General features: G+C 32.2%; 2 protein-coding genes across 2 annotated transcripts; both read right to left on the bottom strand.

Annotated features, from left to right (window-relative positions):
- Positions 1-2,247: 2,247 nt before the first annotated feature.
- LOC133199424 (uncharacterized) lies at positions 2,248-3,809 on the bottom strand. Its single transcript, XM_061335229.1, has one exon. The coding sequence runs from the start codon at positions 3,291-3,293 to the stop codon at positions 2,853-2,855; it is 441 nt and encodes a 146-aa protein (XP_061191213.1). The 5' UTR covers positions 3,294-3,809; the 3' UTR covers positions 2,248-2,852.
- Positions 3,810-10,056: 6,247 nt separating this feature from the next.
- On the bottom strand, positions 10,057-11,562 carry LOC133199713 (uncharacterized). The gene is made up of 2 exons (XM_061335582.1): positions 11,278-11,562; positions 10,057-10,347 (listed from the first exon to the last, which is right to left on the bottom strand). The coding sequence occupies exons 1-2, from the start codon at positions 11,560-11,562 to the stop codon at positions 10,057-10,059; spliced, it is 576 nt and encodes a 191-aa protein (XP_061191566.1).
- Between the last annotated feature and the right edge of the window lie 2,993 nt (positions 11,563-14,555).

Here is a 14,555-nt window from a genome sequence, read left to right on the forward strand (position 1 = left end):
CTGTACAAAAAAGAATGACAGAGCAAGTTTGAGATATTAGATTAATTGTAATTGGAGACAACTGTACAAAAAAGAATGACAGAGCAAGTTTGAGATATTAGATTAATGGTAATTGGAGACAACTGTACAAAAAAGAATGACAGAGCAAGTTTGAGATATTAAATTAATGATAATTGGAGACAACTGTACAAAAAAGAATGACAGAGCAAGTTTGAGATATTAAATTAATTGTAATTGGAGACAACTGTACAAAAAAGAATGACAGAGCAAGTTTGAGATATTAAATTAATTGTAATTGGAGACAACTGTACAAAAAAGAATGACAGAGCAAGTTTGAGATATTAAATTAATTGTAATTGGAGACAACTGTACAAAAAAGAATGACAGGGCAAGTTTGAGATATTAGATTAATTGTAATTGGAGACAACTGTACAAAAAAGAATGACAGAGCAAGTTTGAGATATTAGATTAATTGTAATTGGAGACAACTGTACAAAAAAGAATGACAGAGCAAGTTTGAGATATTAAATTAATGGTAATTGGAGACAACTGTACAAAAAAGAATGACAGAGCAAGTTTGAGATATTAAATTAATTGTAATTGGAGACAACTGTGCAAAAAAGAATGACAGAGCAAGTTTGAGATATTAAATTAATTGTAATTGGAGACAACTGTACAAAAAAGAATGACAGAGCAAGTTTGAGCATTATGGGATTTCCATCCTTATATTAATGGAGTTATGACCCTTCATATAACAAAACAAATCAATAAGATTTCAGCTTTCCTGAAAGTTTTTTGAGATAAACATTAGGTAATAGAATGTTTGGAACCCCACTGTGAATAGCACAGTTGCAGATTAAGACTGAGTTTTATGAGATTTTGACAATTCTTGTCAGGGTTATGGTCTTTTATGACAGAAAGTCTCTTAAAGTTTTGTTTTGTCGGATTTATTTCCATTAAAAGTTAAAGTTCTGGATTCCGGTTTAATACATTGATTAATGGAACTGTGTTTTATTGGTCTTCTTACATTTTTTTTTACAGTGGTTATGATCTTCTACATGTATGACAGATATAGCTGATTTCAAAGATGATTTTTTTATCCTACGAGTAATAGTGTGAATGTACTGTCTATAGTGCTATATTGCATTATAGACAGTACATTCATACTATGACTTGTAGAATTAAAATATATACCGTTTTGTGAATTCTAGTTTTCATGGTATTTAGTAACCACTGTTGATTCAAATTCCACTTGTGTAATATTGGGCATTGGCAGATGGGTACATTAGTGACATAATCATTTGTGAATACAATTTTGAATAGTTAAATGACGACACTAATAGCCATAAATCTGATTATCTATCATTGGTGTGTATTGTATCATTAATGACGAACGTGTTGATATTAATTAATTTATTGACAACTTTATCATTAGACAGGGGCTGCTTACTCCTCCTTGGCACCTGATCCCACCTCTGGTATTTCTATGGGTCCGTGTTTTTGCCCTGTTCACAATTGTTTACTGGATTTATGAGATCGATCACTGTTCCTTATCTTCACCTTTTACACAACAACAAATAAAAGGTCTGTTGTCAAATAAAAGGTCTGTTGTCAAATAAAAGGTCTGTTGTCAAATAAAAGGTCTGTTGTCAAATGAAAGGTCTGTTGCCAAGACCTTTAATTTTCTCTGAAGGAGCAAAGATATAAGTAAGTACATGTAAAATGTTTTTCAGTTGTGTTTGGTGATCAGATTCTGCAAGCATTCAACAATATAAGGTCTGAATACATTAAACAATAGATATTTCCCGACTGATCCACTGTTCTAAGCTTCCAATTTGACATAAAATATAATTATATTAAACAACAGTGTGATTATCTTCTCTTCAGAGTATTCGTTCTTGCGCTTGAAGTGATAGAATGTATACTTAAGCTGTGATGTCGTGGAATATGTCACCAATGAGTCCGTTCTCTTGGTATTAATCTTAATCTAGCAGTAGTGATTACATGATAACAAGAATTAAGTACAGAGACTGACACAGAAACCAAATATCGGGGATATTTCTGGTCCAGCAAATTGTCACCAGAACTTTATAGTTGTCATTGACAGACAGATTCCAGGAAGAATATCATTAAAACCGCTCTCTACCATTCCCTAGTGTAAGTATGTTAGGAGGAACCTGTAGAGCTGGTGCCCCTGAGACTACTCGCTCATTACTCACTTATGTAAAATATTGTGGACATAAATGATTTAAAATAAAGTATTCATTTATTAATCACCAATTTGAAAATATACAAATGAAGATGATTTGTTAAAAATAAGAAATTCATGAACCAATATGGAATGTCAGGTAAGGTGGCACCTTTGTGAGATAATTGTTACATATCACATAGTAGCTTTGATTATCATCATAAAGATTAACAATCCAAGTAGGGACTAATTACAACACCAAAAAAAAAAAAAAAGGACCCACTGTCATCATCAAATCCTATCAACTAGAGTACTAAAATAAAAGCATAAAATTAAATTTCGCAAACTCATAATTCTGTATTTCCAAGATTGCATAAAGTAGCAATTAGGTTGGATTTATTTGACTGTTTCCATCACTAAATCTCTCACATTCATTATATCCCTTAAAATATGTTGGCAGATTTTAAATTTCCTTAAACTTAATTTGGAAAATTCTGTTTGCAATATCGTTAAATAGCTTTATGGAGCTTAATTGCTAAACAGCCTTTCCTTATGACGATATAAGGGTTAAACACAGCTGCCTCTTGTAAACAGTGAAGACTGCTTCTGTCAACATCGCCCTCTGTCGGGGATTAAGATCTAACAGCCTGCCGTCAGGAGCGTGTCAGACGTCCGTCTCCAATAAGGGTTTCGGAATGATGTGATTTTTGCTGGGTTCGTATGCGGACATAGTCATTGTATGGAAGGCCCTGATAGCAACACTGTTCACGTTATGTTCTTTTGTGCTTTTGCCGAAAGGCATTCCCTTGAAAAAGAAATCTAGAGCCACCTCCTCTTCCATTCGTTTCCGTTCTGATCTAGAATATTTGATTAACATGATCACAATGCCGGCTGAGTAAAACACCAGAACTGCCACAATGTACAGGACAGCGCCGTGATCCGCCCCTGATGGTTGTTCGTCAGGGGTTCTAGTACAGTTATGAATAAGGTTACCATTTTCTACAGTAATCTGAATGTTATTACTTCCATTGATTAGGCCACATGTTGTATGCAAAAGTTGAATCAACCTTTCAATGGGTTTTGATGAGCTGTTATTAAACGACATGTCGAACAAACTGTTTCACTTTAACTAGAAATGGTTAACTGTCTACTGTTAATCCATTATTCTCTCCGTCTGTCATTTTCCTGTAACTTTGATTTCGCACGAGATCATAGAACTAAGCATTCTGTTTGTTTAAAATTCCCCTGATCTTTGATTTAATTACAACTCTTTGCAATGTCAATATACTATTTGGTTCGATTTCACTTCTGCAAATAATAAACTTTGAAGCATTGAAAAACTTACTCACCATCCCATTTGTTTCCATATGACAGGATTAACACTTTTACATAATTAATCTTCCAGAAAGAATTTTCACTTTCATCAAACATCATAGATAGGTATATGTAAAAATAAAAATCAATATAAAATTGTGTCAAACAGTCATATCCATAAGCCTGGGGCATTTGACGCGTCCTCTAGATAGGTGCTGTTTGGCGCGAAAAATCAACGTTCTCCACAAATTCACCGAAGGCAACCTCTGAAGTTGAAACTCCTTTGGGAATGGCTAAGTTACGTGGGATATCTGAAAAAGATCAGTGACAGTTAATCATGACTCTCAGACGGCGATCATCCACCTGACATAACACTCAGTATTTACCTGTATGATTTATAGTATATGTTATTTAACCCATGATACGTAATCGTTTGTTTGCATGACAGACGATGGTAAAATACCAAACTGAACAATCGTGACTTTTGCAACAAAACTGAAGATGCACTTACTACATCAAAAGAAATGCATCTTGTACAAAAATTAAATCTATTAACCTACTTAACAAGGAGGGCAACCGACATTTGGAAAACGGCGAACTTCTGTGATCTCGTGAAATTAATCTCATCAAAAATTACAAAATTTTCAATTGAAAGAGTTGCCATGACGACCAAAGTCCGATGTTATCATTGCTTTTTTTCTTCTAGTTAGATAGCAGCTAATTTCAGAGGTTTTTATGATTATATAACTATGCTCAAGATTCCTATCGACTGACAACAAACGCATGTACTTATATCACGTTAATGACGGATCAGGCTAGAATACATCAATGTACTTCATTCTAGTACTCACCGGGAGTCAGATAAATACCTGTGAGTATTTTTACATCCAAATCCTAGGAAAGGTATAGGTTTACCAGGTTTATTTTTTCAAAACAAACATTGCGATTTTTTCAAAGCCCTGAAGGACATTAATTAACATCTTATATTTTCAAATTAATAATAATCGTAATACACGTTAGCTAAGATATACGTCCTTCCCTGCAATGTCACATTTAGTAACCAGTAATAAAAAAAAAAGTATTTTAAAAAATCATAAAAAAGTAAAAAAAAAAAAAAAAAAAAAAAATTAAGACAATGTCCTCCGGGACTTCCATAGTTATGTGTATAAACTAATTTTGAATTAGCAAAGTATATATGTCATTAAATATATAGTAAGAAACAAGTCAAGTGAAATAAGAGAGGTGCGTGAAAATTTGCCCATCTCTTCCTTCTGCTTGTTCACTTTGACATCAATGTCTGGCATCAGAATCTATTTAGCGAGGTAAATTATATTGCATGTAAATGACGAACTATATCCTTTGGAGATTGGTCCCAACCCCCTTACGACGATAATGCACCCAATGAATCCGATGTCAGGGAAATACACAACAGATATATCGTAGGGGGTCTGTTGGAGAAACAGTTGTTTGATGTCGCAACTATCAGTGGCTCAATTGCTCTCAGAGGATCGTATTTAATTAGAATTTTATTTTTATCGATTTATGTCGACAACAGCAATTTAACAACAATTCATTACATATTTATTTCTCTGGAGACCGTGAAAGACGCATGCATTTAAAATGACACTCATTACATTTCATCAGTCCTCGTCATTAATGATTTACATTGCTCCAATTTGATTTACATTTTCATGAGGACTTTAATGTTTCCCTGTATATGCACTTAAACCATGACGATATCGGGTCGCTTGCAGGTATTTCTGTAATAAGGTACATATGCATTATTTAAATTAAAAAAAAAACAATCATTATAACTTTGTAAAGAAGTATTGTTATCATGGTTATAAATAAATATTTACATTGGCATATGTTTCCCTTATATAACTCTATTTTAGCAAAGCGTATTTGAACCTGTATAAAAACAGGTTCGTCACATGACCACAAATTCATTGTTAAGTCATAAACGATCCACGTAGTTTCAAAATGACGTCACAAGTGGTCGTTCAATTTATATCCAATATGCAAAGATTTGTTAGAAATCAGTCATAAATGTAATATAAGTATTAAGGTATCATTTCAAAACACATACATGTTAATCTTTCGGGCTTTATGGTATTAATATCCCGAATTTCTAAAATAAATAGATAAACAAAATTCTTATTATGTTATATTAGAATTAGCAAGATTTTATCGGTTTTATTAATGAATGTTCAAAAACAATGTTGAAAGTAATAAACATATGGGTGCTTAGTGCACTTGAGAATATGGGTGAAAATGGCGACCCCAGGCAAGTAAACGTGATACAGGTTGATAATTCCCATCATTAATGAAAAGTACAGGTATGACCGTCGTATTTTTCATTTTGTTTATGCAGCAATAGATCACGAAAATCACACACAATTACTGCAAGTAAAAGCAAGGTTATAACCAACTATTAAGTTGCTTATTTCCTATCAAACGATTTTGATTGATATCAAATACTTGAACAAGACCACGATGCTTTACAATGAGCAAAGGAACAAGAATTTTACACAGTCTGTCTTTGATTATTATACGTTTGAACTTAATATCACTCATTTCCAAAATAAAAAAAATAATAAACCATGTATTTAGAGGTCATATTCCACAGCTGTTAAAGATTGAGCACAGATCGATAAAATCGTTATGTATGATTGTGAATAAACTTCATAAATAAATAAACAGAACCAACGAGCGGCCTCATTATCCCTGTAATTATCTTAATGGTCTGTGTAATAAGTAACACATAAATATAAAGGCCACGGAATCAAACAGGAGAGTCGATAACAGGAACCGTGTTTTCTATGAAAAAAATATTTACGAAAATCACAGTTATAAATAACAGAAAAATATTTCACCAAAAATATCATGATACCAAAAATTGACATGTGTCTTAATAGTTGATTAATTTATTTGTTGCGTTTGTTGTTTAGCTTGGTATATTTTGAGAGGAAAATATCTTTCGTTCAAGTAAAGCATAGTTATGTACAAAATCTTATTAAACAGTTAGCTGCATGAAACCGAGATACTGAACTTGAAAAAAAAAAGTCTGGCGTTTTTTAAATCATAGTCATATAAGTTTACTACAGAAAAAAAATTGAACATCAGACTATTTACATCACATTACTGTATGCTGATTTTACAGGTTTCCAAATGCACAAATAATATCAGGGAGATCTACATACATATGATACAACTTCCAAAAATTACAATGATATCAAAATGAAAAGTATTAGCCAAAGGAGATGAAAATCTTTCTAAAAAAAATTCCATCCTAATTGAGAAGACGAAAAGCATTTGGATGAACACTAATCAGCTGCTAATTGCACGATGCAGAACGTACTAAGATTCTGTACCGGATGAACTGCCATATCTACATAACAACCCAGTGACTAAATGCAACATATATTTCTTATGTTTTCATTCCATTGTATTTTCTGCGAGAAATTCTTACCTTTACACTCAAAAAAACGAAATACCCCCAAGAAAATTGCAGCACGCATACACGTCTAATTTGCTTATCTTACTTAGACAAAAACTGGAGAACATTATTAAGTGAATCAATATCAATAAAATATCGAGACAGCTGTAGAAATGTTCGCTTACCTTCGTCACTCAAGTCCAAAGTGGTTGATCTCGAGCAGAAGTCGAGATAACATCAAATGTCTCGTGCAACACAAGCAGCGTGATCTGTGCGCCAATCCTGGAACTCACAGACGACCGGAGGAGAGACAAATTGGGGTAGAACGAAGTTCAACAATGAGATTAAAATGTAAGTTATGTATTATTGATACAGTAGCAAATTCACAATGATCATTCAAACCTTTTCTACTATTGTGTTAAGCCGTGAAACCCGATCAAACTCTACAAACATTGATCATTTCGTTAGAGCGCCATCATCGGGTGATAGTTACTACCGATATAGTGTTTGGTCCATTACTGTAATAGCTCCCACTGATTGTAATTACGATTCACTGACACACATATATCACTGGATATGTTGTAAAGTTGTGATTCGGCTCTATCTGAAAAGTCAATCTCCTCCCATCACAAGATTACAATACTTAAATCCATCAGTGACGTCACCGATTTTCCAGTGTATTGCTAATATTTGCTAATCTAACGATACCCCGCCGAGAATTCTTAATTAATGCATTAAAATGAATGAAAATAATATATAAGAGGCTTATTTGCTTAACGCAAACTTTAAAAATGAACACACTGTAATTATTGAAATAAAGTAAACAAATTTAATAATTCTGCATAGCATCCTTCCGATAGAGAATTTATTATTTAAAAAAAAAACTTTAACAAAAAAGTTCTTATTGAAATTTTTCAAATCCTATTTCTATATCAGTGAAAAGAGACTTGTCTTTTTAAAAACATCGCTGAAAGTCGTCTAGAAAAACAAAATTATCAATGACATTATAAGCAAAATCACCTTCAGCAAACTCTGTCACTTTCCTCATGAAGTTTATATTTAAAAAATAATCCACAAAGTACAAAAATACTTATTCAATTTAGTCATTGTGTCTACGAAACATTTCATTCTCTATCTTAGTATTAAAAAAGAATAAGGCAGATTTTTATTTCAAATAAATTTTAAAGTTGCAACACTTTTAATTATTGAAATATTGAGAAAACAGGAAACGAGTCATTATTTTGGGTGCAGATCGAGGGTTGATTGTATCCAAATTTGCACGTCTTTCTTCATAAAAAAAAGGACCTAAAGTTTTCTTGGCAACATTCTGTTAAAGAATAGGAAGATATCGATAATCTTCTTTTGAGAGATTCCACTGCCTATAAATCTCAGTTTCCCCCTAAAATATTGAAATTTATTTAAACGTTCCATGACAATACAGAATAAATTTTAAAAAGTCCATTCATTCAATAAAATTTACTTTTCTTAGGATAAGTAAGTTGTAACTTCTTTGAATTCTTAACACTGTTTTAGACGTTCCAGGCATGTCTCGTTTTATGTTATTTGAGTTGATACACTAATGCTGCTGCAAAGATTTTTAAAATAATAAGCAAAGTGCAAATTAAAATCAATGCAAATAATGATAAAAAATCGAATTTGTTCTTAGGATCTTTGAAATGTATAATTATGATGTCATTGTTATCTTTCTTATGGTGCCCGCCGATATTATACACTCTGTCGTGCCTATATTGATATACAATAAATAACATGTAAATACATATACCAGTTCTATCTTTAATTTTTACTGAAAAAAGCCACCTGAAATCTGCTTTGATCAGTATTGCCATTTCATAATTACGAAAATAAAAACAAATAATTAACACAAGAAATACAAGCAAACATACATAAAGAGCAACTAACATCGCACTGGCAGAGTGATCTTAAGACAGGATTACCTCACAGGTTCTTGGTAGGACCCCACCCCGCCCATATTCAACCACTTTGCGAGTCTCTAATCTTTCTGAATACGCCATAAAATCCTTCATTTTTCTAGGAACTCATTATTTAATCTCTTGATACAATCCCTTCTTTAAATATCAGGGGAGTTAATGACGTTTGGGAAATATGTAAAACATTATATTAATACAAAATGATTTTAACGTCATTTGCCAGACTATTTTACATAAACGCTTCAATTTTATCCTATCCATTAAATACATAAATTTCATTTGAGTGTTTATGTCATAACAAAGAAAAACAAGAAGTATTTCAAGTTTTATTAATGTATTTTATTCTTTATTTGCTTCCTACAGTAACTCCACTATTCTCTATCAGAGACAACAAAAGCTATCTGCCATTCGATCAAGTGATGAATAACTTTTTACACTATACATAATGGACAAATATTCGAACGGACGGTATTTTGTATACTGTGACGTCATAAAGAGGGGTTCTTTTTGTCATCACATTTGCCAAATCTTCAGAGATTAACAAGATAACTAGACAGGAACAATAGGAAGTCACTTAAAGGACCCCAGATCTTGTAATGATATCCGTTTGTACAAGCGGTAAAACATTAAGAAACGATTTTTTACATAATAAAAAATCCAGTCTCCCAAGTCTCCGTATAAGATCAATACTAACAGGAGATGGACTGAAAATAAAAGAAATGGAGTAATCTGGAAGATAATCAGTTCATAAAGATAAGCTACATAAAGATACCATCATCTCCTCTAATTATCTATCTTGTACAAAAGATACAACGTGTCAAGTTATCGATTCATATTGTGGAGTGTTTCTGTTCTTTTCTTATGCTTGTAACAGAAATAGATTTGTACATACAATTTTCAACAAAGACGAGAAAAGCTCTAAAAAATAATATCTTGAGCGACTTTGATGAGAATACACTTTAAATATTCCATTGTATTATATCATAATGAGAATACATTGATTTTAAAATTCGATGACAAAATAGAATACATGACTAGATAATGTATTGTTACATACTGGCACAATCATAGCTCGGTTAACCTTTATATTTGTTTTTTTTCTCTTTCTATTGATTGTTTCATTGCACAGTCTAGCACCGTTTATCGCCATCCCATCCGCCAGAAAATCACGGAGAATTGTAACCAGAATCAACCTGCGAAATCTGGCCATCACCAGCGTCTCTCAGATTTTCAGTGGATGACATAGCAACAGTAGCTTTTCCAGTGAAAAAGCTGGAACCACGAAATGGACCCGTACTGGCCGGAAGTGACCAGTCAGACCCACTGTTTAAGTCACATGAGCTGTAGAATGATTCCCGACTAGAGCCGTAGTGTCTCTTCACTTTGATGTCCTCTATTGTTTCATTAAGGGTCAACAGTTGTTCCATGAGTGTCAGGTCTTGGTCCATCAAGGAAGCCTAGATAAATAAAGTGAAAATATATGTATTTACTTTGTCCATTGAATTACGTTTGCTGTATAACTTAACAATTTATTTAACTTTGATAAAGGTGTGAAATATGAAAAAAAAATATACAAATTTAATTTCAAAAAAAAAATTCGGAAAATCTTTCGAAATCTTGCCAAAGACTTTTTTCATCCCGCCTTTTTACAAACTTTGAGGAAAAGTCGTACTAGCCTTTGTTACATTATATTTTTTTTCTGTTATGGACAATTAACTCCTCGAAAAAGAAAATTGTAATAAAGGTAAAAAATCATTGTTTATGCACTAATGACGTTTCATTTAATCAATAGGACCACACGTACAAATAGTATCCAATGGAAATGAACTCAAGAAATCCAATCTCAATAACAGAAAATCAAGTTATATTTCGAGCTCTAATAATTTTCCTTTCAAACTTATTTTCCCGGTGAAAGAAAGCCCGTTTATTTTGATCTTATCAAAGAAATATGAGTTCTTTAATAATATTATTGTGAATATTGAAATGTGTTCCTTCTGCATGTTCCTCACAAAACAAACCATGAACTTGCCAAATTAAACAGACACAATCACGAACAGTTTTATATGTAATACTGATACAGGGGTAACTTCTCACTCAAATAACTTCCTCAGAAAAAATTATATAGTTAATGACCCCACACTGTGGCAAAAACTTGTTTTTCTACCCAAGTTTAACACCTCTGTCATTATTTTGTGTCTATCCATTAAATGAAATTTTTGTTGCAATATGATGTTGTCGCCAGTTAACTCAATTAAACTAACTTATAGTAAGAGTTAAACAACCTGCTATTTTTTTTCTATGTAATAAAGAAAAAATTATTGTCATTTATCCACTATAAACAGGATATATTGCAAGAGCAGGAAGACACAAAAAATGGGAAAACTCACCATTTCTCGTCGCAGTCGCACCATGGCGTCGTCAATAGAAGTGGTCTTTTTCATTTTGTAATTTCTTTTATCTTGGTCTTTCAGGATATCGTTTTTGAAGGATTCAGTGGCATTTTTTCTGTTGATGTAAAACTCTCGACAAGCGTTCTGAAAGATAACACTCTCCTCGTACTCTGACGTATCGTCTGAATCATCTTCACTATCATCGTCTTTTTCATTGTCATGTAAATTTTCTTCTGCATTTGAGTCAGATGAGACGCTCAAATCACTGTCTGTGGCCTGCATTTTCATAAGAAGATATATTATATACACTCTGTAATCCCTAGTTGTGTTTTAGTAATAAAAAAAATCCCGAGATCTCCTCGGGTATATACGTTTCAAATATGATCACGTGATTAATGATTACCCATCCATTAGTTGTTTAAAACAATGATATGTTTGTATCTTATAATAATGCTCTGTAGGTCAGTGGGTTTAAAAAAGAAAGAGACTATGTGATAAGTGTATTTATCAATTATCGAGTTAGAATTCATGAGTCAGAAGATTATAACGATATCAAGTTTTAACTGATGTACCAATATCAAACCAATGCCCCGATAATATCCAAATTATCGTATATTCACTAAAAATTGAAAAACCGTGTACTTGTTAAGGTATCACTCGTTAGTAAGCTATAAATCACACAAAGCGGCACCTTTGTCAATGCTTCACTTGTGTAAAATAGGTTAGTATAGTCTGGGAAAACAAACTCCATTGTCCCACCCATAAGAAGTGGCTACCCTGCTTTACGCTCCCAAAGACATCAAAAATACTTCCTTGTTAAAGAGCTCACATCTTCATAGGGTCAAAGTCCTCTAGACTGATTACTTTATATCTGTTCATCTGGTTTAAAAAGACTTTTAAAAAATTGACAGTGGAGTTACGTTTAATTACAACAAATTAAAAAGAATTCATGCTCAATTATTGTGTTCATAACTAGCCCCCTCCTACACGCATGAGAAAGTATTTCTGTAATATGTTTCAAATGAGACATCATTGCTTAAAATTCAATAAAAATGAATAAATCATTGCTTTTAGAATGTTAATGTATCATAAATTGTGAATATCTTGCAAGGATACTTTTATATATAATTTGCATTCTGTATCTTGAAATGCAGCAATAGAAGTATTTATTTTAAAACTAAACAATTAAGAACTTTATTAATGATCCTGGAAGAAGAAAAATTCTTGCATTTCACATTAAGTTTTACTTAAATATACCTGTTGCAAAAATATTGTCACGTATGCTGGTTTTTATAATATATTCGATATGGTTTTGACAGAGTCAGATTCCACTTTCTCCATTTCCATGTATTTTCTTCTCAGTTCCAACATCGACATTTTTTTTAGTTCTTCGACGTTGAATACTAGTATATCGACAACCATCTCATCACCTTTGTACATAACAAGTGGTAAAAGCCTCATCGCCAATCATATCTTCATTACAACGACTTGTCTATAATTTTCTATTTGTGTCTGGTGTATAATTTCCTTTGGTGTCGTCACATTTACTGCAGACAAATGACATATTTTTTTCATCACAATCAGCAAATGACGTGAAAGAAATGCCAATTGTACAGAAATACAGTCATGGTGTACTCAACTTTGAACAAATCAGCCATTTATAAACAGTTGAGATGATTTAAATTGTAACTGCAGTGAAACACAAAAGATACAGACATCACAAAACTTTCATGTCGATTTGGAGATTGCAATATACACACTGTGGTCATTCTTTTATCTTTGTGATTTAAACAGGTGCTTTAATATTTTTTAATAATTTATTTCAACTTAAGTAGCCACTGGGTTTGCTTTGTTTTATATTTGTTAATCATCTCTTAAGATTATTTTTTTATCACCTTAAATATATAATGTCACATTTGAAGTACGTGATTGTTTAAAGATTGAATCATTTCATTCGAAGGGGAGATATGGTACATGTATGTAAAGCCGCTATGTAAGGACAAATTTACTCTGATCCCACCTCTGATGTATTTGGAGGTCCGTGTTTGCTCTGCTCCTGATTTGTATTGTTTGAATGTACTTTTGAGCTTGTATACTGTTCGTTATTTCAATATTTCATTTACTGTGAGAGTAAATGAAAAAGTTATAGATTAGTTCAGTTGAATGGTTTTTAGTTCCACTGAGTCTATCTTGCCAGCATAAAAAGTAATGCCATGAGGCACACAAAACATGAGAGAAATACAGGGAAAATAAATAAAATACAGTAGTCTTACTGGGAACTTTGAAAACTTACTAAACTCTTTAAAAATTGGATGGATATTCTGTGTAGTAATACAGCAAATTCAGTGAGAGAATTACCACTATCAAAAAGGATATAAATTAAAGAGTAATTTTCCCATCTGATGAGTGGATACCGTGGGTTACTCTCAGAGATGAACATTGCTGTGTGTTTCTCTCGTTGACGAGATTGTTCTCATTTTAAGGCCTGGAAAGTCTACAAACATATATTCTTAGTCATATATTTTTGCCATAGTAGTATCTTGATACCGAGGCTATAAGCATTTCAATACAATCAAATTTTATTATTTTTCTAAAGTTATTGGTCATACTTTTAATCAGGATACTTAAATTTTTTCATCAGCATTTTGCTAACTAACTTATTAAAAAGTGAAACATTAACCGACAATTCGATATTTAAACTGTTAATTTCGACATATTTTTCAATTCATTTGTGCTGTGGGAAAACCCATCTGTGACGTTGAAGAAGGATTCGATCAATATTAAGCCAATAAAATGGTTATAGAGGGATTTATCATAATATTATCCTCATGCTCATTGTATGAATTAATGTCATAATCATGTTTTATTTAAATTGATTCAATTGGATAGTATTGCCAAAAGTGACAGATATTGAAAAATATTACTGTTGTTAAAAATAATAAAAAAAAGGGGATAATGCCGCCAACTTTTCTTGTTAAACCAAAGAAAAATCCAGAAAATTATGGGAAAAATGTTTTCGATGTGTTCGAATAACAAAAAAAAAAAAAAAAAAAAAGAAGAAGAAGAAGAAGAAGAAGGAAAACACATAATACAGAGAATCATAATACAAAAATTAAAACGAGCTTTCTCGTCTCGTGTTTAAATACAGATAAAGTATTCAATATGCAAATTACATCGATAAATAATATATTCAGTTGAAACGAAAAATCTATAATATAATATATTTGTTTGCACATCGTTGCAGTTATGAGATTTCATCTTTCACATAATAATGA

The sequence above is a fragment of the Saccostrea echinata genome, unplaced genomic scaffold (assembly GCF_033153115.1).
Source record: "Saccostrea echinata isolate AGI-Se365-2 ecotype Australia unplaced genomic scaffold, CSIRO_AGI_Sech_v1 ptg000034l, whole genome shotgun sequence".
Lineage (NCBI taxonomy): Eukaryota > Metazoa > Mollusca > Bivalvia > Ostreida > Ostreidae > Saccostrea > Saccostrea echinata.

Coding starts and splice junctions, on each gene's coding strand:
- LOC133199424 (XM_061335229.1), bottom strand. CDS start 3,293: ATGTCGTTTAATAACAGCTCATCAAAACCCATTGAAAGGTTGATTCAA.
- LOC133199713 (XM_061335582.1), bottom strand. CDS start 11,562: ATGCAGGCCACAGACAGTGATTTGAGCGTCTCATCTGACTCAAATGCA. Junction 10,348..11,277: donor TGCGACTGCGACGAGAAATG/GTGAGTTTTCCC, acceptor TTATTTATCTAG/GCTTCCTTGATGGACCAAGA.